Source organism: Cyprinus carpio, chromosome A3 (genome assembly GCF_018340385.1).
Source record: "Cyprinus carpio isolate SPL01 chromosome A3, ASM1834038v1, whole genome shotgun sequence".
Taxonomy (NCBI): domain Eukaryota; kingdom Metazoa; phylum Chordata; class Actinopteri; order Cypriniformes; family Cyprinidae; genus Cyprinus; species Cyprinus carpio.
Window position 1 is genome coordinate 5316050 of NC_056574.1, and position 25911 is coordinate 5341960.

General features: G+C 37.6%; 2 protein-coding genes across 6 annotated transcripts; both read right to left on the reverse strand.

Moving 5' to 3' along the window:
- Positions 1–560: 560 nt before the first annotated feature.
- Positions 561–16091, reverse strand: LOC109046583 (E3 ubiquitin/ISG15 ligase TRIM25-like). 5 transcript variants are annotated; one of them, XM_042734387.1, is made up of 7 exons: positions 16010–16091; positions 12817–13405; positions 9875–9970; positions 3122–3355; positions 2863–3013; positions 2690–2749; positions 561–2093 (listed from the first exon to the last, which is right to left on the reverse strand). In XM_042734387.1, exons 2-7 carry the CDS (start codon positions 13399–13401, stop codon positions 1564–1566), a joined length of 1656 nt encoding a protein of 551 aa, XP_042590321.1. In that variant the 5' UTR covers positions 13402–13405; positions 16010–16091; the 3' UTR covers positions 561–1563. The 5 variants fall into 5 exon arrangements, with proteins under 5 accessions (XP_042590321.1, XP_042590336.1, XP_042590312.1 ...); XM_042734402.1 differs by lacking the exon at positions 16010–16091 and adding an exon at positions 14710–14749; XM_042734394.1 differs by lacking the exons at positions 561–2093; positions 2690–2749; positions 2863–3013; positions 3122–3355 and adding exons at positions 8030–8599; positions 9072–9131; positions 9218–9368; positions 9506–9739.
- A 2526-nt stretch (positions 16092–18617) lies between these two features.
- Positions 18618–24828, reverse strand: LOC109110585 (E3 ubiquitin/ISG15 ligase TRIM25-like). Its single transcript, XM_042734413.1, has 8 exons — positions 24710–24828; positions 22107–22698; positions 21924–22019; positions 21435–21668; positions 20700–20850; positions 20221–20280; positions 19467–20035; positions 18618–19270 (listed from the first exon to the last, which is right to left on the reverse strand). The coding sequence occupies exons 2-7, from the start codon at positions 22692–22694 to the stop codon at positions 19497–19499; spliced, it is 1668 nt and encodes a 555-aa protein (XP_042590347.1). The 5' UTR covers positions 22695–22698; positions 24710–24828; the 3' UTR covers positions 18618–19270; positions 19467–19496.
- Positions 24829–25911: the final 1083 nt, after the last annotated feature.

The following is a 25911-nucleotide window of genomic DNA, read 5'->3' on the forward strand; positions in this document are numbered from 1 at the left end:
TATATATATATATATATATATATATATATATATAATTTACTATAGAACATAAATACAAAAAAAGTAGACCTACCCGAAAAACGTAAAGTACTCGATAGGCCTATAGAAATGCATGAAGTCATCAAATGTAAAAAAAAACACTGCATAGGCTACACAGTGTAAATTAAATATACATTTATGCGTATTAAAGTTACAAAAGTGATTCAGTCAAGAGCAGTGAGATTGTTTGATTAACATTAATGGCAGCAGATATACTAGGGTACTGTCACTTTAAGACTGAATGCACTGTTTATGAGGTACAAGTTTACACTTACACATAAGTGTGGATTTAACTGATGTAATTAAGATGCAAAAACAACTAGAATTATTTCACTAAAATGAAATAGGAAGCCTCTTACAGATGTAAACAACAAGTGACATCTTCAGCTCCAGGTGAAGCAGCTGCATACATCGAAAAGATTGAGTGCTCCAATAATTCTCATGTGTGTTAAACAAAAGAAGTTATGTCAGCCAAGTAACCAAAGCTGCCCACACACTGAAAAAACAATCAGACCAAAGTCTATCACAAATAGATTTTTAACTTTTCTTTTTGCATGTGAAAAAGATGAAAAAGTGCAAAGTAAAAACAGACCAGTGAGCAAATGTTTCATACCATAGCTTTCCTCAGTGCTCATAGAAGAAACAGCATTTAAAAATTGTCACCAGCTGAGCTTAAACAATTGAAGGGTATTGCCACTGAGAAAAAAAAAAAAAAAAACTTAAAAAAAACATGCAAGATCCATTTCTTCATTTATTCCAATAGGGGACATTGAGGTCAAGAAGTTGTCGATCAAAAACTCACCAGCCAATGAGAACGCACAGCTCCTGGCCCCGCCCCCACGAGGGATTTTGTGCCAGGATGGTGAACAAAAACAAGTGTAAACAAAAACTTCAGAAGTGTAAATAAAAACTCTTGACGGAGCATTTGTAAGTCCAGTTCATCAAAAGAAAAGGAAGAAAACTGTTAGCAATTAAAGCATGCTGTAGATTATACATCAAATTAAATCCACTAATTATCTTGTTCTTTATTGAATCCAAATAAAGTATAAAAATATAAGAGTTTCTTTCAGTAACCTAACATGAAAAGGAAAATGTAACCATTAAATTCCACAAAAGCCTGAAATAATTTTATTTACATAATCACTCCACATCTAAATTTTCTGATTATCATTTGTACCCACAATACGACCATTATTACATTATTATTACCTTAGGAGACAATGTCATATCTGAAGTCTTTAGAAGTTCAGCACTTGATTTATTAATTCGAAAATATAAATCCATATCATCTCACCTTTACTGATTTATTGTGGTGCTTAATTCATGTGATATAGCAATATTTTTCTACAATGGCTGTATCATTAACATTATTTTGCCAAATTTGCACCGGAAAGGTGGCATAAGAGCGCTTCGGAAGTGGCATGTAAATGTCTTTATACTGACGGCTGCTCAGAGGTGCCATGAATCCATCTTTACTCAGAATTGTCAGCAGGTTCAGAGCTCGGCTGTGTATAAGAACTAAGCTTAATTGCGTAGACGACACAGTTTTGCGGTTGAGTAGAGACCCAATCCGAACCCGGGACAGAGCGGCTGAGTGAATGTGGTCTGGACTCTGTGAATGAGACTCATTGTGTCTGAGACGCTGTAGAAGGACAGAGTTCCTGCCCTGTGATCCACAAACACTCCTATCCTACTGCTGGACACTAGAGGGAGATTAGAGTTGATGTTGTTGTGACTAAATGAGCACATCGAGGGCGAAGAGAACAATATCCAGGATTGATTATTACACCCGAATGCACACTCCAAGCTCTGTCCCTTTCTCCCGATGCTCTTATATGCCACTGCCACATACACACCTTCACTGCCGCTGTACTCCACCTCCCAGTAACAGCGTCCAGTCACACTCTCTCTACACAACGCCTGAGCGTAATCAAAGCGCTCTGGATGATCGGGATAAGCATAGAATGTGTTGGTGTAAGTGATCGCTGTGTTCCCCTCAGACAGGTGGAGACATGGGTGCACCGTGTTTGGATCCAGAGAGAGCTGATGGAAATCTGATGGACACAACACATAATATGCATCTAAATCTTGAAGCGTGACTTTCATCATTAACATAACTTCTGCGGGATTGTTTTTGCATGTAATTATAATTTATTGGTAGACACTTGGGTGTGTCATTTGGTGGGTATTTTATAAAGATACTGTAGATTAAACCAAACCCATCTTACTTGCTATCTTCGTTTCTAGAGAACTGGTTTGGAGTTTACATCGGAACACAGAACGATTGAATGGAGAAACTGAAATGTGCCCAATATGGCGGCTCTAGTAAAGGAAGTCCCGCCTTCTAAATAAAACCACCAGTCAGTGGTGTTTCCACCGTTTGTAGCTTCTGGCTGAATTACTTCTGAGCAAGTATGGGAAGGATGCTCTTCCAAATGCAGCCATAATTGAAAGCCACAGATACCAAAAATGTTTTAAAAAACAGAGTTTATGATACCATTCATGTCAGATTTTATTGCTGATTTGAAATATTGAAATGTGAGTTTGAATATCATGGAGCGATGAACTGGTCCTGGTGAGATCAGTGTTTAATTGCTACAGAAAAGGCTTAACAAGTGTTTAACAAGTGTGGGTTTTTCTAGCAACTTACATTGTAGAAACTCCTGTCTGGTGTCATATTCAGGAGTCTGGATGATCTGGATGGTTTTCACTACGGACACCAAAACACATCTGCAGGTTAATTCTCACGCCAACAGGAAATGAAACCTACATATGCTGTATTTTTATATTCAGGTAATGGTGGTGAGTTCAATTAATATTCACCTGTTCCAGATATGTTTTCCATAGTCTCTCTGAAGAACTGCTGCAGTTTGTCTCTGAGTTGAGAGACAGATTTTATCACATCGTCGAAAGGCATGTGAGAACCGCCAGTGACGCCTTCGGTAGATCCAGAGAGAGAAGCGGACGACAAACTCTACACAAACAAACACAAGAACACAAACTCCCTGTAAGTAGAGAAGATTTTTGAAGTCCTCAGTCTTTGAGTCCTGCAGTGTCCTGTGTTTGAGAAGATCTCTGTTACCTGCAGGAAATGAATATGATCATCTGTGTCTGAAAGCTGCTTCAGCTCAGCATCTTTCCTCTTCAGATCATCGATCTCCTTCTTCAGTCGCTCCAGTTGTTCTTCAGCTCGACTCACTGCAGCTCTTTCCTGATCTCTGATCAGCTGCTTCACCTCAGAGCGACGTTTCTCAATGGAGCGGATGAGTTCAGTGAAGATCCTCTCACTGTCCTCCACTGCTGACTGTGCAGAGCGCTGTTAAATACATCACAATCTGCTCATTCACTAATGGTTCCCACTGATTGATTAGAGGAAAGTCTTAAAGTAATAGTTCTCCCATTTACTAAACTTCATTTATCTTTTACTCACAATATGTATTTTTTTACAATGAAAGTATATATATTTTTTTTATCTATCAAGCTCCAGAATGCACAAAAGCCTAAAAAAATATTGCAATACATTCCAGGTCTTCTAAAAGCAGTTTGACAGTTTTTTGTGAAGAAAAAATAAAACAACCTGATATTTCAGTCACTTTTTATGGTGCTTTCATTCTTTTGGTCCTCAACAGTATAATAAAAATGACTGTGGACTTTTATTGTATTGAAAGGAGCAGCTCAGAACGTCTTCTTATGCTCTTTGAAGAACGGATTTCAAACAGCACTAGAGTAAATAAATCACGGCCGGATTTTCCATCCTTTTCCATCTGTCAGCAGTTTCTCTTTCTCACCTTATGAGACTCCACCGCCTCTCTCAGCTCCTGAAGATCTCTCTCTCTCTTCTGGATTCTCCGATTAATTTTCTTCTCCGTCTCCTCTAAATGTGCCTGTGTGAAACACAAATACTGATAAACCTGAGAAAAGGCAGGATGCACAAAGCTCTTCCATGTTAATGGAAGTTGATGTCCTAAGAAGCCTAACTCTATCTTGCTTATTTTATGCACAAAAACTGTTTGGATATCAGAGCCTTTAAAGATCCCCAAACTTAATGAAATGCTCACAAATTCAGACTTACCACGCACTGTGATGGGCTTAATTACATTTATGCTTGCAACACAGATTCATCATTTATTTCTTTAGTATCTATATAGTATTGATTTCTCGAGTACCTATAGAGTAGTATTGCATCTTTCATATCTCTGAGGAGTCTTAAGTTTTATCAGATTCAAAAAAAAAAAAAAACCTTATCCAAACCCTGAAAGATGTGGCATGTGCCAATGCATTCCTGTTCGTGTTTGTGCCAGTAAAGCCACACACCTCAATTTTACAATTACGATTAATTCTGTAGTTATCACGACCACATCAAGATTAACTGTAAAGGTTTTCCAGTTCATACCTGTTTCTCTGCTCTTGCCACTGCAGTTGATACAGTGTCATGATTTTTGTGTTCATTCATCAAACACATCATACAGATACAGCTTTGGTCGGTACGGCAGTAAATTTCCAGCATTTTATCATGTCGAGGACAGATCATCTGCCGCAAACGTCCAGTGGTGTCCATCAGATTGTGTCCTTTACCTCTGAAGAGATTCTCATGTTGTTCAAGATGAGTTTGACAGTAAGAGCTCCGACACTCCCTACAGGTCTTCACTGCTTTCTGTTTAATTCCAGTGCAGGAGCCGCACTGAACATCTCCAGATCCAGCGCGATGAAGACGCCGAGCAGGAACAGGAACAGGAGCAGCTTGGAGTCTTGTCTTCTTCAGTTTCTCCACCATTTCAGCAAACACCACATTTTTACCTAAAACTGGTCTTGGGCTGAAGGTCCGTCTGCACTGAGGACAGCTGTAGATTCTCTTCCGATCCTCCTGATCCCAGCACTCTGAGATGCATCTCTTACAGTAAGTGTGTCCACAGGGAATCGTCACCGGATCCTTCAGCAGATCCAGACACACTGAACATCTGAACTGATCCTGATCCACTGAAATATTGGCTTCTGCCATTTCACTGTATGAACACACAGACAGAGAAACGAAACTCACTGCAGCTCGACAGTCAAATTCCTTCTTCTATGAACTGGAGGGTTGATATATCTTCCTGATGACATGCTTGAGAAACAGGTTTTTCTGTAGGGAGTGACTTACTGTAACTTGTTTGTTTCAGGGGTTTTTTGTTTGTTTGTTTGTTTTTATTGAGTTTTTTTTACACTGATTCCAGTCTGGTTGGCCGAAATGATTGTCCGTGATTGTGGACAATGACCGAAATGACCATGATTGTCTCTTTGCAGGATGCATCATGCCACAATACGAATGACCACAATATCAACGGGTTCATGATGAAAACTTCATTGAATTTGAAACTTTTTCCCCCAAAGAAAACCATTATACTAAATAAAGTGCAATTTAGCGTGTTGCGTTCATATTCTCATCTGCTGGCTGGTATAGAATACCCATTATCAATAATGTGTATATTGAATTGTGTTTTTAATAGGGCTTATTAACGCTTTCGTTTTTTTCAAGTTTTACAATGGCTGGCTGTTTTAGTGATTGAAATACTAAGGCAGGTGCTGTATATGGATCGCAAGTGTGCAAAACTGGCACTCTGTTCAGAGGTGAGCTAAATATTTTGGCTTAAAACAGATGGAAAATTGACACGTCTGTACGGCAGTTCAAAATGGAGGTTTTCATCTTCACAACTCCCCAGTCACATGACTGAAACTTTTCCTACACAAACAAGCACCATGTGGAAAGATAAACAGCTGTCCTCATGCTTAGCGTGTTTCTCCGGTTTTGTTGCTTGCGCACATTACTGCAACATTTTTCTCTAACCTCTTTCAGATCTCACCCAACCACATTCCTAAACCCCTTCAGAAACTTCAGTGCTCTCAATACTGTGAAGTTCTGCATAAATGTGTGTCAGTCAAAAAAGGAAAGGATTTGTAACCAAACTAAAACATTTTACAAACATTGTGAAAATACCTGGCTGGATATGCCTGCAAGTGGACTGCAACATTGTGGGGTAATTTATTTAGGTTTTAAATTAACATACACTCATACATGTGAATGTTTCAAAAATGTAAAGAAAATTCTATAGACTTTATAAAGTCACATTAGTATTTGACGCATCATCTATCACTATTTAACAAACAAAAACCTAAGACAAACCAATCAAACCATCAGATAGGCAAATCTGTGCAAACAATGGGCAATTTAAACATTATCACCTGTCAAATATTTTACTTTTGTAAATTGTGATTATTCAAAATCAACTTTATGTAAATCACAGGGTGGGTGGGTGGTGGCCGGGGGTTTGGGTCCCTCCAACTTAAATATCCCCCATATTAAATTTGTTTTATGGAGTAACGCAATACTGTGAAATACTTTTAAAAGTAACTTAACACAGCACTGCTTATGGGAACATCACCGACTGATTGGACGAGAGTCTTAAAGAAATAGTTCACCCAAAAATCTTTCTTCTAGAATACAATGATGTTTGTTTGATGTCCGAGCTTTTTTTCAATATAATGAAAGTGGAGAGTGATTTTTACCGTCAAGCTCCAAAATGCACAAAAAGCATCATTAAAGTACCATAAAAGAGACCATATGACCTGTGCAAAAAATTCCAGGTCTTCTAAAGCAATACACTAGTTTTGTGTCAAGAACTGCCTGGAATTTAAGTCTATATTCACTGAAAATATCCCACTTGCATGTATTCTGATGAATTGATGACTTTTAGGAAAATTTTATGGTGCTTTCATCCTTTTTAGTCATCAAAAATCTGACTGTCCTCTTGTTGCATTAAAAAAAAAGGGCAGCTCAGACTTTCTTCTAGACATCTCCTTGTGTTCCTTGAAGGAGTCGTCCAGTGGCATCCATCAGATTGTGTCCTTTACCTCTGAAGAGATTCTCATGCTGTTCAAGGTGAGTTTGACAGTAAGAGCTTCGACACTCCAGACATGATTTCACTGCTTTCTTTGCTTTAATTTCAGTGCAGGACTCACACTGAACATCTCCAGAAGTCTCATCTTCTTCAGTTTCTCCACCATCATTTCAGCAATCAACACATTTTTGCCTAAAACTGTTCTTGGTGTGAAGGACTGTTTGCCTAAAGGGCATTTGTAGATTCTCGTCCAATCCTCCTGATTCCAGCGTCTTAAGATGCATCCATTACAATAACTGTGTTCACAGGGAATCGTCACTGGATCCTTCATAATTAAATCATTAAAGATTGGTTGGCATGAAATCCGAACTATGATTATCTCTTTGCAAGATGCAACCTTACCGATTTCCGTACTTTTGCAAACTACCTCACGGCTGTCACAGACTTTAGTGTTCCAAAGAAGAAGAAGAAGAAGAAGCAAAAGGTTCCAAAAAGATTTTTTATTCACTAGAGTGACTAAATAGAGTAGGAAACTAGAACAAAGACAAGAGGAAATGAAACAAAACCAACTAAAAGTCCATGATAATGAAAACTAAATAAACCAAATACTGATAGTTCCTGACAACAACACATCAGCACAGTATCAAAACTGGATCATGACTGAAACTGAAACATTTCACACACACACACACACACACACACACACACACACACACACACACACACACACACACACACACACACAAACACTACAAAGAAAGCAAATCAGCAGATTTTTATATTAATATTATTATTGATTGCATTTCTCTAAGGCATTTTTGTTTTTTTTTTCAACATGAACAAGCAACCAGCTGTTCTGTAGTTAAATCAACTAAATTCATTTAAACTAGTTTTGTCAGCTCAGGTTTGTGTCCGTTCAATTTGTTGTTGATGTTGTTTGTCTGCATTACTGAAACATCATGATAATAGTTTCTCTATCCTCTTTTAAAATCTCTCCAACCACATTGCTAAACCCCGTTCAGTGCTTTAAATAATGCTTAGAAGTTCTGTCTATACTGAATATTTTATTCCAAAAAGGGAAGAAATTGTAACCGAATCAAAACATTTTACAAACATTGTGAAGAGCAGATTCAGGGATATTTTATTCAGGCTTTAAATGGTCACACATTCATTTAATATATTTTTGAATGTTTAAAAAAAAAATCAAATGAAAACACTAGATTTCAGTAAGGACACATTACAGCATTTGGCACATAATCTGTCTCCATTTAACAAACAAAAACTTAAGACAAACCAAGCTAACAAACAGACGGGCAAATCTGTGCAAACAACAGGCAATTTACACATTTTTAACTGCCAAACATTTTATTTCAGTAGATTGTGATTATTCAAAATAAACTGTTTACGTAAATCACAGTAAAACGTTTATTGTAAGGACTACTTAAGCTTAAGTAGGTTTACAAAGGTAGGAGTCCCCCAACTTAATATGCTTACGCCCCCCACCCCCCAAATATACTTACGGGGCGGGGGCAGGAGGTTTGCCTCCCCCCACCCCAAATAAGCTTACAGGGGACTGAAGGGGGGGGGGACGGTATGTTCGAAATCGTAATCGTTTACGCCCATTTCGTACTGCCATCCGCTATTAAATGAGCGCTCCTCATCAAAAAACATCTGTGGATGGGAATCTGATGGAGATAAACAGAATTATTCAATACCTTCTATCATTAATAATACACATGAGCATAAAGAATAATTTAATTTAGGGAACAAATCTAAGGTAAACACTCTGTACAATGATGGTACGTATAAACTTATTATTTAACATGTAACAGTGTCTCACCTCATATGAATGTGTTACTGTAATTTATTCTTGTATGCTAAGGGCTAAACCTGATAAAATAACATTACAAGTGACACATATGGTTAATGTAAAATCTAAACCTACATTTTTTTTTCTACATATATCCACATATATTCTTTCAAAATTAATAGTTTTAGTTTAACTGTTATTGCACTTGTACTGTTACTGAGATTTGTACTGTAAAGTGACTAATGGATCCATCACTAATTAAGTTTTTAATTCATAAGTTTAACTAATCCAAAATGACAAATATTTCTGATTATTATTTGTTGTGTTAATTATTCAGAGTAACTCACAGGGTAGAATCACCTCTCTGGTCTCATATTCAGGAGTCAGAATGACCTGGACGGTTTTCACTTCAAAACACATCTGCTGTTTAATTGTCACGTCAAGAGGAAATTAAAATTAACATAACAATTTCCACAAATAAACCAGTATTTACCTCTTGTAGATATCTTCTGTATGTCATCTGTGCAGAACTGCTGCAGTTTGTCTCTGAGTTGAGAGACGGATTTCACTACATCATCAAAAGAGAGATGAGCACTGACCTTGAGGCTGTCTGTAGATCCAGAGAGAGAGACAGAAGACAAACTCTACAGACACAAAGACAAAAACTCACTGTAAATAAAGAAGCTTAACATCACCCATCCTGCATGTTTGAGAAAACCTCTCTCTGTTATACCTGCTAAATAAATTAAAAAAAAAAGGTTAAATGATTAAATGTAAATACCTTCAGGAAATAAACATGATCCTGTGTTTCTGAAAGCTGCTTCAGCTCAGCATCTTTCCTCTTCAGATCATCGATCTCCTTCTTCAGTCTCTCTAGCTGTTCTTCAGCTCGACTCACTGCAGCTCTTTCCTGATCTCTGATCAGCTGCTTCACCTCAGAGTGATGTTTCTCAATGGAGCGGATGAGTTCAGTGAAGATCCTCTCACTGTCCTCCACTGCTGTCTGTGCAGAACGCTGTTACAGGACACACATCACTATCAGCTCATTCACTAGTATCAGTACATCAAACAACAACAGTGGCTTCTGTGGGACTAAAAGAGCTTCAGAACTGTAGGAGAGTCTCAAACTTTTCTTCTTCTCTAAACTCACCTTATGAGAGTCCACAGCCTTTCTCAGCTTCTGAAGATCTTTCTCTTTCTGCTGGATTAGTTTCTGGAATTTTCTCTGCATTTCCTCAAAATGTCTCTACAGAAAACATTATTTGATGAATAAATTTCAAAAGAACTGCATTTTTTAAAAATATAAATCTTTTATAACACTATAATGTCTTTATAAGGGTGTGCGATATGATGACTTTTGAAAATGTCTCCACGATCTGCTTTTGAAAAAATATTGTAGTATCGTGCTGCAGTGCACATTCAATCAGTTCTCGCGCCTCCATCTCAATGTACTGTACAACGCCACATACATTCACATCAAATTATTTAGCAGTAGAGTTACACTCACGGGACACTGCACCTATTCACAGTCATTAAGCATTTCATTCATGTGCTGTCCTGACATGTGCTTTTTCTGATTGTGAACACTAAAAAGCCTGTCAAACTGAGCCAGATTCCTGGACTACGTTTTCTTTGGTGTCTGATTGTGGTAATACTGTAAAAAACACTCAAGGTTTACATGTAAACACCGTTGGTTATGTCTTACAGGTGCATCTCAATAAATTAGAATGTCGTGGAAAAGTTCATTTATTTAATTAATTCAACTCAAATTGTGAAACTCATGTATTAAATAAATTCAATGCACACAGGCTGAAGTAGTTTAAGTCTTTGGTTCTTTTAATTGTGATGATTTTGGCTCGCATTTAACAAAAACCCACCAATTCACTATCTCAACAAATTAGAATATGGTGACATGCCAATCAGCTAATCAACTCAAAACACCTGCAAAGATTTCCTGAGCCTTCAAAATGGTCTCTCAGTTTGGTTCACTAGGCTACACAATCACGGGGAAGACTGCTGATCTGACAGTTGTCCAGAAGACAATCATTGACACCCTTCACAAGGAGGGTAAGACACAAACATTCATTGCCAAAGAAGCTGGCTGTTCACAGAGTGCTGTATCCAAGCATGTTAACAGAAAGTTGAGTGGAAGGAAAAAGTGTGGAAGAAAAAGATGCACAACCAACCGAGAGAACCACAGCCTTGTGAGGATTTTCAAGCAAAATCAATTCAAGAATTTGAGTGAACTTCACAAGGAATGGACTGAGGCTGGGGTCAAGGCATCAAGAGCCACCACACACAGACGTGTCAAGGAATTTGGCCACAGTTGTCGTATTCCTCTTGTTAAGCCACTCCTGAGGTGTCTTACATGGGCTAATGAGAAAAAGAACTGGACTGTTGCCCAGTGGTCCAAAGTCCTCTTTTCAGATGAGAGCAAGTTTTGTATTTCATTTGGAAACCAAGGTCCTAGAGTCTGGAGGAAGGGTGGAGAAGCTCATAGACCAAGCTGCTTGAAGTCCAGTGTTAAGTTTTCCACAGTCTGTGATGATTTGGGGTGCAATGTCATCTGCTGGTGTTGGTCCATTGTGTTTTTTGAAAATCAAAGTCACTGCACCCGTTTACCAAAAAATTTTGGAGCACTTCATGGTTCCTTCTGCTGACCAGCTTTTTGAAGATGCTGATTTCATTTTCCAGCAGGATTTGGCACCTGTCCACACTGCCAAAAGCACCAAAAGTTGGTTAAATGACCATGGTGTTGGTGTGCTTGACTGGCCAGCAAACTCACCAGACCTGAACCCCAGAGAGAATCTATGGAGTATTGTCAAGAGAAAAATGAGAAACAAAAGACCAAAAAATGCAGATGAGCTGAAGGCCACTGTCAAAGAAACCTGGGCTTCCATACCACCTCATCAGTGCCACAAACTGATCACCTCCATGCCACGCCGAATTGAGACAGTAATTAAAGCAAAAGGAGCTCCTACCAAGTATTGATTACATGTACAGTAAATGAACATACTTTCCAGAAGGCTAACAATAAACTAAGAATGTTTTTTTAAAGGTCTTATTAAGTATTCTAATTTATTATGTTTTCCACAACATTCTAATTTACTGAGATGAACCTGTAAGTGAAAGTAAACAGTTGAGAGAAAAAGGTATGCGTGCAGGTTTTAAAGTGACAGCAGACTAATAGTACTAAACATGCTGCCGCTTGTCATTAAAGGAATATTCAATCAAAAATTTAAATTCTCTTATTATTTACTCACGCTCATGTTGTCCCAAACCTGTATTAATTACTTTACACAAAAGAAGACATTTTGAAGAATGTGGGTAACCAATCAGTTGCTGGTCTTTGAATTCTTCCAAATAACTTTAATGTTCAACAGAAGAAACAAACTCATTCAAGTTTAAAACAACTTGAGAGTGAGCAAATGATGACATACTTTTCATTTCCGGCGAACTATCCCTTTAATGTTGATAAAACAACAAAACACAGTGGGAAAAATCACTCACTGCTCTTGACTCAAGAACATAAATACAGTTGCTTTAATAAGAATCAATGTATAATTTATACAGTAAAGTGTACAGTATAGTGTTTTATTTTCATATTAGTTCATTCAATTTCTTGAATGCTCCTGCTAAATACACCTACTGTATCTGAAAAATAAAGCATTGTTTGTTTTATGTGTATATTATGTGTATTTGTAATGTGTATCTTTGTTCTTATTTTTTAATAACAAAGATAAAACAATTTCAAGGAATTTTATCTTCGCCAAATTTGGCCAAAATGTCTGCCATTCTTTTTTATTTTATAGTTTGTGAGCTTATAAGACCTTTTTTTTTCAAATATGGAAATTAGTTTGGCTGTACTGCACAGACAGCTTGCAAAATAGTAAAACCAACATGAAACAGAATCGTGATAAAATCGTGAATCGTGATTTTCTTGAAAAAAAAAACCCTTGATATTATATTTCTGCTGAATCACCATGTCTTCACTGACATTTTTAATTAATTTCCCTAACTGAGAGAAAACCCAACAAATAAGGAGAGAAACAACATGAACCATCGCTCATGAGATCCAGTATGGAGCAGTACCTGTTTCTCTGTTCTCGCTGCTGCAGTTGATACAATGTCATGATTTTTGTGTTTATCCATCAAACACAGTATACAGATACACTGCTGATCAGTACGGCAGTAAATTTCTAGCATTTTATCATGTCGAGGACAGATCAGCTCCTGCAGGCGTCCAGTGGCGTCCAATAGATTGTGTTTTTGATCTCTGAAGAGATTCTCATGCTGTTCAAGATGAGTTTGACAGTAAGAGATACGACACTCCAGACAAGATTTCACTGCTTTCAGTTTAATTCCAGTGCAGGAGCCGCACTGAACATCTCCAGATCCAGCGCGATGAACCGCAGGAGCAGCTTGGCGTCTCGTCTTCTTCAGTTTCTCCACCATTTCAGCAAACATCACATTTTTACTTAAAACTGGTCTTGGACTGAAGGTCTGTCTGCACTGAGGACAGCTGTAGATTCCCTTCTGATCCTGATTCCAGACGTCTGTGATGCAGATCATACAGTAAGTGTGTCCACAGGGAATCGTCACTGGATCCTTCAGCAGATCCAGACACACTGAACAGCGGAACTGATCCTCAGTCCAGGAGATACTGGCTTCTGCCATTTCACTGTATAACACACAAACAGACAGAGAACATAACAGCTGATTAGTTTATAAATGCACTATTCGTGTTCCTTTGATTCAGTCATTGGGTGGGATTATTAGAGCGTCTCACATGTCTGACCAATTGTTCTTTTGACTTGATTGAAATGAGCAAGTCACATGTATTTATTAAATTCATGATTTCAGTTGTAGTTCACTGATTTGATTAAGTATGTAACATACAGGCTGATTTCGCTCTTAAATCTGAAAATTAGCCCCTTCAATCAAGATGAATGTGAAAAGGGATGTGATAATTATTCTGTTTATGACAATTTTAAATAATACATGGCTGTTTTAGTTTTAGTTCTACTTACTAAGGTTCTATCATAAAAAAAAGAAAGAAAAAAAACAACTGATGGATATTTTGTAAAAGTTCAGCTTTTATGCATAAATATCCAATTATGATATCCAAAATTATTTTAAGCATAACGCATCCCAGATGGCACAGGTATCTGCAAGAAGTCTGTCAAAGATCACTTCATCTGGAAAGAATCTGCTTTGTACAAACATCTGTCAGATAAGATTACAGTTTTACATTCATTCTAAATCATAAACATCTTAAAGACAATTTATAAATGTCTAATTGACATCCTATAGACGGATTGCAGATGAGCAAACACTTTAAAACATATTACAGATGTAAATGCAGACGCCAAATAGACTTCTCCGTGATGTACGTGTGCTATCAGGGGTATTGTTCAAAATACTTAAAACTGCCACGATGTGATGTGAGTCTGATAAATATTGTTCGAATGTCCTGTTAATCTAAGAAAAATCAAAGATCGCGCGTGCGCGTTACATCTGAGCAGAAACGCAGCTGATTTAAAATTGTGACGTAAAATAATATGCATTAGTCTAAACTTTTATTGAGTACTTACATTCTATATTAAAAGAAATAAACCCCATTTTATCCATCTTTAACATAAATTTTGAAGTTGATGTCAAGGCTGTAGGTTTGCGTTTGTGTATTGCTCTTCTGTCCCTCGGGGCACGCACATGTTAACAAGAGCGCCTAGTTGTGCCATGTGAGTTTCTTTGGAGTTAATAAGAATAAGAACTACATCGTTCATATAATACTTGAGTTTTGCTTTCTTTATTTTATTATTTGAAAAGTGTTTAGGCAAACCCGAGGCGTAAGCTCGGTCACACATACGATCCGTTTAGGGTGGATTCAGCAAAACCGAAACTACAACTACAACATAGAGACTCTTAAAGTCATAAAAAACTAAAGCTTGAATAAATCCTCAAAAAAGAGCAAAATGCACTCACTAAATCAAAGCTGTGAATAAGTGACTCCTGTATTTTGAGAGATTTACAGCGCGCTCTGCGTCTTAGTTTTCTGCTTGCAGGTCCGGTGTAACAAAATATTAGCTTCCTGAAATATTTGGTTTCAATCGAGCGGCACCCACCCGTTCTTTCTCTTAAAGCCAACAAGGAAGTGACTTAAACTGCAATTCATCGACTGGCCGCTTGAGGCTGGCTGCAAAAGGGAGTCCGTCCCATAGACTCCCCATGTTGAAATGCCCAACTTTACAGCATAAAAAAACATGATTACAGCCTGGTTCAAAAAATTATTTTGGTCTATATAGCTAGGGAGATAGGGAGCCGCTATCAGTATGTAGAGTAGGCTATATTAATCTCTTTTGAATGAGCACTGGCTGTTCACTTTCGATTTCACCCGCGCTCTGTGTAAAGGAAGATCAGATCTTTGTCAATAGCCGCGTTTCCACTGTCGGGCTTAAAGCGGGCGTGCTAGTACGTGCCAGGGCCAGTCGCGTTTCCACTGTCACTTCCGGGGATTGATCGTGCCTCGTCGGTTCTTCCTCGGGGCCAATGGCCAGGGTTTTTTGGCCCGACGAAAACCTTGGGCCAAAGCGGGCCAGCTGGGACTAGAGGAGAGGTTATGAACAGAGGCGGAGTTTCTCCGCGTCTGGAGAGCATCAGCGCCGCGGATCATTTCAGAAAGCTAACAGCTATAACATCAACTTTAAAAACTTTTAAAAATAAGCTGAGCTCAAAACTCACTTTGAGTCAGCAGCGAGTGTTTGAAATAACGCGATCCGATGTGGATTATAATCACCATAAAAGGCAGAAATATGTATATGCGATGTAAAAGACTATGCACGCTAAACATTAACGTTACCATACTAAACATGCTAAATGCAACCACTTGGAGAAATCAGACGTCAGCTTCTTATTCTCTATCACAATTGTGTATTTATTTAGTAGCTAACATATTTTATCTGTCATAAGTCTCGTCTCGAGAGTTTAGCTCCGCGTAGTGTAACAGTGTTGTCTCTGCGTTGTGTTGTACTCAGATGGACACCAAATCTTAATTTTAAGATGGATGTTTATTCTGTTGATAACATAGAACAGCGGTGATCAGCTTCAGTTATCACCCTCGTGGATATTATACTGGAGGTGAACATTAAACTTGATATTACACTACATATAACAGTGACACAAACCCAAATCATATAACATACTTCTAAACACACATATAATTCAGTATTAACCTATAAAATGATTATAGAATTACTAAAATATATTTAAGACATGGAGCACTCACACAATGCGGTCATTCACACTCTCGACTGGCGCGAGTCTAAATGACTCTACCAGAACCAGTTCATCATCCTACCAGATCTGGGCGGAGAGTGCAATTAAAGGGGCCATACATGAAAATAAATGCAGCAAGTGGAAGCACATATTTGACCTGTTACAGTAGCATGTCATCAAAATATAATAATGGTTTTTGTTCGGGAGCTTTTATAAAAATAGAGAGCATTTGCTCTGCGGATCATTTCAGAAAGCTAACAGCTATAACACCAGCATTAATTTTTTTTTTAAATAAGTTGAACTCAAAACTCACTTTCAGTCAGAAGCGTGTGTTTGAAATAATTTGATCCGATGTGGATTATAATCACTAAACAAGGCAGAAATATGTATAAGCGATGTAAAAGACTGCATGCTAGACATTAACATTACCATAGTAAACATGGTAAATGCAACCACTTGAAGAAATCAGACATCAACTTCTTATTCTCTATCACAATTGTGTATTTATTTAGTAACAGAGTTTAGCTCCACGTAGCCTATCATAAAATATATATTCACGAGTTCACATCTACGTATATTAATACTGTAAGTTTATGCGTATTTGGCGTGCTGTCCGGGTGGAGGGCTCCGAGCTCGGGATGTGGCCCGAACCCAGAGTACTCCCCCCGGTTGTGGTAAGAGTAGATGGATCTATAAGTGAGGAGAAATGGGGTGGAGGAGGGATGCTGAAAACTGTCAATGAACGGAGGTAGGTTCTGCTGTTCTTTATACCTTGGCGTGAGCTGATTACTGATTGGTCTCCACTTGTGTTAATCAGGTTAATGAACTGCGACTGTTCCTCCCGAACTTTGTTATAAAACAGCATATAATGTTTTTTGTTCGGGAGCTTTTATAAAAATAGAGTTATTATCATTCATTCTAAATGTGACATATATAGTCTACTGTGGCTACAAATAAACAGAAACAGACTCGACTGAATAAGCAGGCTCATTTTCATAAGCGTTAAAAATAAATAAATAAAATAGAAAATACATGTATTTCTGTGTGATTAATTTTGAGTCCTGATAAATTGATTCATTATGCTCAATGTATCACTTATAGTAAAACATCGATGCTTTTGAATTTGAATATTTAACAAAGCAAGCAAACAAAAGGCCGCTGTTATCATGTTCGTTTTGTGATCGCGCTATTTCCAGTGACTTATTTCTTATTAGTTTTCTGATAACTTCTCTTTGTTGGTGAAATGATTGGATTGCATGACGTTGTTCCTGAGAGGCGTGTAAAGGGCGGGTTTTGGTGACGCGCAGCGGAGCTTCTGGCTCGATGGTGGAAACGCAGCGCTATTCTTGCCTCGGTGCTACTGGCCCGAGGCTATTAGCCCCACCCGGCCCGTTTTAAGCCCTGGCTCGCACTGGCCCGACAGTGGAAATGCGGCTAATGAGCTCAGGATCTTTTGAGCAACAAATCCTCCAGATCTGTCAGTCATCTCTCCTCTCAACCCGTGATCAGTCAAATCCGACTCCTACAGCTCGTTTTTGATTGTCGGGTTGTCAGGTCCGCTTTTTTCTGATGGAATTGGGCTACATTCAGTGCTTGAAGTGGGCTGGTTTGCAGTATATCCTTCTATATTTTAGCCTTTAGAGTACCTGCACTTTTTTGTAAGAATGTACGAATGTAATACTAAGCAAATAGTTCAATACTAATACATCACCAAGATTAACTAAAGTCTTTCAATTCATACCTGTTTCTGTGTTCTCACTGCTGCAGTTGATACAATGTCATGATTTTTGTGTTTATCCACCAAACACATCATACAGATACACTGCTGGTCGGTATGGCAGTAAATTTCCAGCATTTTATCATGTTGGGGGCAGATCATTGCCCTCAGTCGTCCAGTGGCGGCCATCAGATTGTGTTTTTTTTTTATCTCTGAAGAGATTCTCGGGCTGTTCAAGGTGAGTTTGACAGTAAGAGTTCCACTTGCAACCCTCCCGACACTTCTTCATCTTTTTTATTCCAGTGCCGGAGTCGCACTGAACATCTCTAGAGATCCAGTGTGATGATGAGGACTGACTGGGACATAATTTCAGGCCGGGAAATCTCACACTCATCCAGGCCACACAGAAAAAAAATGGGGTCAAAATTGCACCTTTTGGGGTACAACAGTTTGACACCGTAGCAGTATACTCTTAAAAGGACATCTTTGTACCTTTTTACCCATAAAAAAATTACATTTCACTGCTTCTTCTGGTCACTTTCTGTCTTTTGAGTCCCGCATAGCACAGAACACACGTGAGCTGATTCGCTGACAGTCAAGACTAACCAATTTATGATTTATTTGGCTTATCAATTTATTATCAAATGAAAAAACTGGTGTTGGACTGAAGGTCTGTCTGCACTGAGGGCAGCTGTAGATTCCCTTCTGATCCCAGATTCCAAATGTTAAAATACTCTGAACTTACTATTATTGTATTATTACTGATTTCCATACTCTTACCAATTACCTCGCGGCACATTACAAATCAACACAATATCATAACTGGATCATGATTGAAAGTTTTTGCATAACAACAACAACACACACACAGACACACACACAAAAAAAAAACCTACAAAGAAACCGCTCATTGTTTAATTTAGCATATTACATTCATATTCTAGGCTGATCTGTTTTGATCTGCTTACCTGTATAGAGGATCCATCATCTGTTTTAATGATTGAAATACTGTGGCAGGTGCTGTATATTTTTGATGTTGCTGTTGTTGCTTGTCTGCATTACTGGAACATTATCGTTTAAAAAACAAAATAAAATAAAAAATCTCATCCATTAACATTACTAAATGCATTTTAGTGAAAAAAGGAAAAGAACTTGTACCCAAAATAAAACATTTGACAAAATACCCAGTAAGTTATTCTTTTAGCAGAGTATTCTTTTTAGCACAATTGTGGGAGATTTCATTTTGGTTTTAAATGAACATACTCTGCACTTAAACATTTGAGCGCAATGTTTCAACAAATGCAATAAAATACTAGATTTCAGCTAGCTTAATACATTTTTAGTACATTGTTTTTAACTGCCAAACATTTTCCATACAAAAAAATTGTGATTATTCAAAATAAACTGTGACTGTACAGTAAATGTTTATATTGGAAAACTAAAACTGACTAGATGACTAGCAGCATGTGTAGATATCAAGACAACTGTAATTCAATACAACTATATGAAAGTGTTCTATGTTGTATAAAAATAACTTCTGACAGCCAAACAAGAGTTATGTAAAAAACAAAAATAATAATAATAATAAAAAAAATCTGCATTCATTATCTGTTCCTATACATTACAGCCATTATTATACTCATCTGATGAGAAGATTTACTCTTGTTATATCTGTTATAAATTTTCATTATATTCATGATTGGAAAATAAGCCCCATGATATCTTACTGATACAGATTCATCATGGGATGGCAAAATAATCTGTAGAGTGTCTGTATAAGTTAACTGGTCAGATGGCACAGTTTCACTGATGAATCATCACCTAATCCATACATGACATAGAGCGGCTGAGTGAATGTGGTCTGGACTCTGTGGATGAGGCTCATTGTGTCTGAGACTCTGTAGAAGGACAAAACCCCTGCGCTGTGATCCACATACACTCCTACTCTACTGCTGGACACCACAGGGAGTTTAGTCTCCATGTTACTGTGCCAGAATGAGCAACAGTCTGGAGAGCAGAACAAACTCCAGGACTGATCATTACATCCAGCTGCACTCGGAGGACCCTCATCCTTCCTGCTGATGCTCTTATATGTCACTCCTATATCTACTCCTAATCTCCCATTACCAGTCCACTCCAGCTCCCAGTAACAGCGTCCAGTCACACTCTCTCTACACAACGCCTCGGCCCAAGAATCAAATCTGTCTGGATGGTCAGGATAATGTTGATCTGTGACAGAGACAGTCATCACTGTGTTTCCTTCAGACAGACAGAGCCAGTTATGCACTGAGTTCAGATCCAGAGTCAAGAGATGAGAATCTGATGGAGATAAACACATAATCACTCATGACTTTAGTTCATTAATATAACACATTAGCTGGGTATAATAATAAAGTTGGGATATGCGTCTCTCTCTGACTTGTAAAATCTGTTTCATAATGCAGTTGGTTTTCATTATCGGTTTCATCAGTTATTTATTGAAGCAGTTTTTCATAGTGACTCACACTGTAGGAACTCCTCTCTTGTGTCATAATCAGGAGGGAAAATGACCTGGACACGTTTCACTGTGAACACCAAAGAACACGTGTGTATCAGTGCAAGCACTTTAATTCTCTGTCAACAAGAAATTAAACTACAACTATTTTTTTATCTAATAATGCAAAGTGGTGTCAGCAGCAAATCAGCATATTTGAATAATTTCTGAAAGATCATGTGACACTGAAGACTGGTGTAATGATGCTGAACATTCAGCTTTGATCAAAGGAATACAGTATATGTTAAAACATTCAAATAGATATTTTAAACAGACACATTTCACAATATTACTGTATTTTTAATAAATAAATGCAGCCTTGGTGAGCATAAAAAAGCAGGCCTGAAAATATTTTTCTCTGCAAAAGGGGAACCTGGGAGAAAAAGTTTGGGAACCACTGATCTAATGAATAATGCTCAACTTTATTTCTGAGAATAAATCAATATTCACCTGTTCCAGATATGTTTTCTATAGTCTCTGTGGAGAACTGCTGCAGTTTGTCTCTGAGTTGAGAGACAGATTTCACGACATCATCAAAAGAGAGATCAGAACTGACAATGATGCCATTTGTAAATCCAGAGAGAGAGACAGACGTAAAACCCTACAGACACAAAGACAGAAACACAAACTCTCTGTAATCACAAAAGCTTGTTAAAGTCCTCAGTACCGTGACTGTTGTGATGAAAAGTCTTCTCTGTCTTGCAAAATAAACCTCAGGAGGCAGAGTTCCAGAAGTCAAAATTAGACTCAATTGCAAGAAGACAACAAAGCCAAGATGTCGAGAACATCTGACCATCTCACTTGCAGCTCACACTTTTAAACAGTTTTTATCCAATGGTCTTATTGAAGGTGTTCTCCTCCCTTTCTCTTCCTGAAAAACTCCCCAATACTCCCTAATTCTTACACCATGGTCACCTCATTAATTGTTGTTCTGTTTTGTAAAGGTGGCAGACTGCCAACTGTGTCAAAATGTCACAAAGTGATTATAAAGTGTGTTTGCCTCATTATTTTTACCAAAAGGACATGTTTGAAGGCCATGTGGCCTAAAAGAGCCCTTGGTATCAGTGCAGTCGCAAATTCAGCAGAAGTGAGAAATACCGTGTTAAACAGAGGCCTAAAATCATGGCTTCATTCAGGCTATTCAACAAACATATCTTAAATGTCTGATAAAATACACCAAATTACCTGGAGGAAATTAACATGATCATCTGTCTGTGAAATCTGCTCCATCTCAGCATATTTCCTCTTCAGATCATCGATCTCCTTCTTCAGTCTCTCTAGCTGTTCTTCAGCTCGACTCACTGCAGCTCTTTCCTGATCTCTGATCAGCTGCTTCACCTCAGAGTGATGTTTCTCAATGGAGCGGATGAGTTCAGTGAAGATCCTCTCACTGTCCTCCACTGCTGTCTGTGCAAAGCGCTGTTAAACACATTACAAACAACATTGATAATAAAAAGAAATGTCAAAAACAGTGTCATAACCTCCCACACATGCAGCACACATCAAATGCATTGTGCTCAATTCACAAATTCATGCACCAGAAGAATGCACAAAACAATCCACAAACATAAAAATGCCACGTGTTATGTGCAGTTCAGTACATAAACGAATGCTGAGCAGTATGCACTGCACTTCTTTTGTAGCTGTCGACAGATGTTTTTTCTCTAAACTCACCTTATGAGAATCCACAGCCTCTCTCAGCTCCTGAAGATCTTTCTCTCTCTGCTGGATTATCTTCTGTAATTTCATCTGTGTTTCCTTCAAAAGTCTCTGTAGGAGACAGAAATAGGAATACACAGGACAAATACTACAATACTAAAAGTGAATAATCTAGGGAAATCCAGTATGGAGCAGTACCTGTTTCTCTGTTCTCGCTGCTGCAGTTGATACAATGTCATGATTTTTGTGTTCATCCATCAAACACAGTATACAGATACACTGCTGATCAGTACGGCAGTAAATTTCCAGCGTTTTATCATGTTGAGGACAGATCAACTCCTGCAGGCGTCCAGTGGCGTCCATCAGATTGTGTCCTTTGCCTCTGAAGAGATTCTCATGCTGTTCAAGATGAGTTTGACAGTAAGAGATACGACACTCCAGACATGATTTCACTGCTTTCTGTTTAATTCCAGTGCAGGAGCCGCACTGAACATCTCCAGATCCAGCGCGATGAACTGCAGAAGCAGCTTGGCGTCTCGTCTTCTTCAGTTTCTCCACCATTTCAGCAATCACCACATTCTTAGCTAAAACAGGTCTTGGTGTGAAGGTCTGTTTGCATAATGGACATTCATGGATACCCTTCCGATCCTCCTGATTCCAGTAGTTTGTGATGCATCTCTTACAGTAAGTGTGTCCACAGGGAATCGTCACCGGATCCTTCAGCAGATCCAGACACACTGAACAGCTGAACTGATCCTCAGCCCATGAGATACTGGCTTCTGCCATTTAACTATGAAGTCACAGACAGAGAGAGAACACAACAGATGATTATTTTATAGTTTATAAGGGTTGGTCATTGGATGGGATTATAGTGGGTCTCATGTGCCTGAACATTTAATCTTTTTACTTGATTCAAAAATGCAAGAACGTGTTCTATTTGTTAAATTCATTTTAACTTCATGCTAACTGGATTAAACTGGTTTGCTTTGGTGTGTACTGTAACATGCAGGTGGATTTCTCCTTGATTCAGCAATTTAGCTCCCTCAATCAAGATGAATGTGAAAAGGGAATTAAATGATGAAATAGAATACAGAGTATTTAAAGTTTGGCTTTCTAGTTTTAACACTAGTTTACAATTTTCATTTTTGTTTTATGTAGTAATATTATTTAGTGCTCTGCCATCTGTAAATTGTTTGGTAGCTTTAAATTTCATAGTTGTTGCAACAACAGGTTTGTTTACATTTACATTTAGTCATTTAGCAGATGCTTTTATCCAAAGTGAATTACAAATGAGGACAATGGAATCAATCATAATCAACAAGAGAGCAATGATACGCAAGTGCTGTAACAAGTCTCAAGGTTTAAAAAATATATATATATATATATATATAATAAATAAAAAGGAAACAGATAAAATAGAAAAAAAATAGAACAAGCTAGTGTTAGAGGCCTTTTTTGCTTTTCTTAATTGTATTATAAATAAAAAGAAAACAAATAGAATACAAAAGATTAGAGAAGCTATTTTTTTAAAGAAAAAAAGCAGTTAGTAAATGTAAAAATGTATTTTTTTTAAGAATTTATTTTTTAAGAATAGAATTAGAGTTAGAGGGTCAAATAAAGATGGAAGAGATGTTTTTAGCCGATTCTTGAAGATGGCTACAAGATGGTTTACACCCAACAAACACATTACATCATTGCCCCCTTTAGTTATTTCAGATGCGTCTTTGTATTGTTTTGATGTATTGTTTTACACATTTTATCAACCTATTTATTTATTATAAATCGTAAGACTGACCTCAGAAAAACTCATTCTTCTGTCAGACACAGCTGAAGTAAAAATGAAATGCAAAGTTTCACAACTCAGAAAAATGTATTTTCGCGTGCTGCGTCAGTTGTGGAGGTGCGCGCGCTGTCACATCGCTAAATAAAAGCAATCGTCCATATTCTGACTTGGTGAAATGAAACACATTTTATCTTTAAGGAACGTTTAATCTTGTGTCTGAAGTTTAATTACATTTAATTACAGCATAAAGAACGTACAAAAATTATGGTAATTAAATTAAGTGCATACGACGTTTGAGCCCCTGAGTAAGTCTCTGCACATCCTTGTATACATTGGATTGATTTTAATAACTTTAATATACTTGAGATGAAATGTGCACCAAGCACTAAAATACAAGTACTGGATCGGGACTCAGTATCGGCAGATACTCGACATTCAGTGACTCGGATCGGTGGCACAGAAAACCTGATCGGGGTTTATGATCATTTTAATTCATATATAGATGGCACGTTATAGTTGCAATTGTCAAAGTTTGCATTAAAAATACTTAACTTTCATAAAAGTTAAGAGGTTATGCTTAATCCTTATTATCCAAGAAATCATATCCACTGTTCTTAAAAAACATATCGTACATTGTTTAAAATTCTTAAAACTGCTGTGTTGTGAACAGAGGTTGATAAAGTTTGTCCCAGCCTTTAAATAGCGTTACAAAACCCGCGCATGCGCGTGAGGTCTGGAGCGGAAATGCAGCTATTAGTGACGAAAAAGAACCTGCATTACTCTACATACAGTACAACGTAATAATAAAGACAAAGTGACAAACGAAACGTAGAGTAGGCCTACTTTCTCTACATTATAAGAAATGAAACACATTTTTCTGCTTAACTCCGTTTTGGTGGATTCAGCAAAACCGAAACTAAAACAAACACTAGGATGAGAGTCATAAAACGGCGCTAAAACGTGAACAAATCCTCAGAAATAATCTAGGTAATTAACAATATACATCGAAGTAACTTACTTTGTCAAGCACTTTCTCTTGCGCATAAACGCTGCACCTGAGTGAGAGCGCACGAGCTGTGACTGCCTGAAGTAACTTGGTGAATAGGCAGTTACGCTAAGACCGTACATGCTGTGAACACGGAGCTACGTTATTTACGCAAGCCATTACTGAAACACGCAGATCCCAGAGAAGTCTTAAACTTAAAGGAAAGAATTCACAACACTTTCCAAGACTCGAAAACATGCAAAGCATCATGCAAATAAAATGTTAAGATGTGGATTAAGCGGAAAGACATTAATAAATGGTTTTAAAATGTGAATGGGATATTCACTATGACTTGTTGCATTGATATTACATTGTATTCCAACATTTTCTTTTAACTGTTAGAAACAGTAGTTGATATGGCACCTGTAATATATTCAGTAACACTTCTAAAGCATTATACATGACTTGGATTTTGGAAATATGATTTTGTGTATTTTTGGTGATTTTTCAAATATTCAAAATTTCAAATCTATATAACTTCCTGGTCATGTGACCTGATGATGTAACACCAGTTGTAATATCTTCACACATTTTTGCCTAAAACTGTTCTTGGTGTGGAGGACTGTTTGCCTAAAGGGCATTTGTAGATTCTCATACAATCCTCCTGATTCCAGCATCCTAAGCTGCATCCATTACAATAATTGTGTCCACTGTAACTGAGTAGATATTTGTTTTTAGATAACTAAATGATTACAGTTTGGTTGGCTGAAATCCGAACTGACTATGATTATCTCTTTGCAAGATGCATCCTTACCGATTTCCGTACTTTTGCAAACTAGCTCGGCTGTCACAGACTTTAGTGTTCCAAAGAAGAAGAATAAAATTAGAAATCTAAAAAAGTAGAAAATCTCTTCAACCACATTCCTAAACCCCTGCAGAACATTCAGTGCTTTAAATAATACTGTGAAGTTCTGTATGTACTGAATATTTTAGTCCAAAAAGGAAAGAAATTGTAACCGAATTAAAACATTTTACAAACATTGTGAAAATTAGACTGCAACATTGAGGGATATTTTATTCAGGATTTAAATTGTCACACATTCATTTAATATACTTTTGAATGTTTAAAAAAATCTAATGAAAATACTAGATTCCAGTAAGGACACATTACAGCATTTGGCACATACTCTGTCTCCATTTAACAAACAAAAACCTAAGACAAACCAAGCTAACAA

What these genes read in the sequence shown, in the direction of transcription:
- LOC109110585 (XM_042734413.1), bottom strand. Translation starts at nt 22,694, where the DNA reads ATGGCAGAAGCCAGTATCTCATGGGCTGAGGATCAGTTCAGCTGTTCA. An exon ending in CAGCGAGAACAGAGAAACAG is followed by an intron (nt 22,020 to 22,106) that starts GTACTGCTCCAT and finishes TGTCTCCTACAG; the next exon opens with AGACTTTTGAAGGAAACACA. An exon ending in AAGAGAGGAGTTCCTACAGT is followed by an intron (nt 20,036 to 20,220) that starts GTGAGTCACTAT and finishes TATCTCCATCAG; the next exon opens with ATTCTCATCTCTTGACTCTG.
- LOC109046583 (XM_042734378.1), bottom strand. Translation starts at nt 5,038, where the DNA reads ATGGCAGAAGCCAATATTTCAGTGGATCAGGATCAGTTCAGATGTTCA. An exon ending in AGGCGGTGGAGTCTCATAAG is followed by an intron (nt 3,356 to 3,827) that starts GTGAGAAAGAGA and finishes TGTATTTAACAG; the next exon opens with CGCTCTGCACAGTCAGCAGT. An exon ending in ATCATATTCATTTCCTGCAG is followed by an intron (nt 3,014 to 3,121) that starts GTAACAGAGATC and finishes TTGTTTGTGTAG; the next exon opens with AGTTTGTCGTCCGCTTCTCT.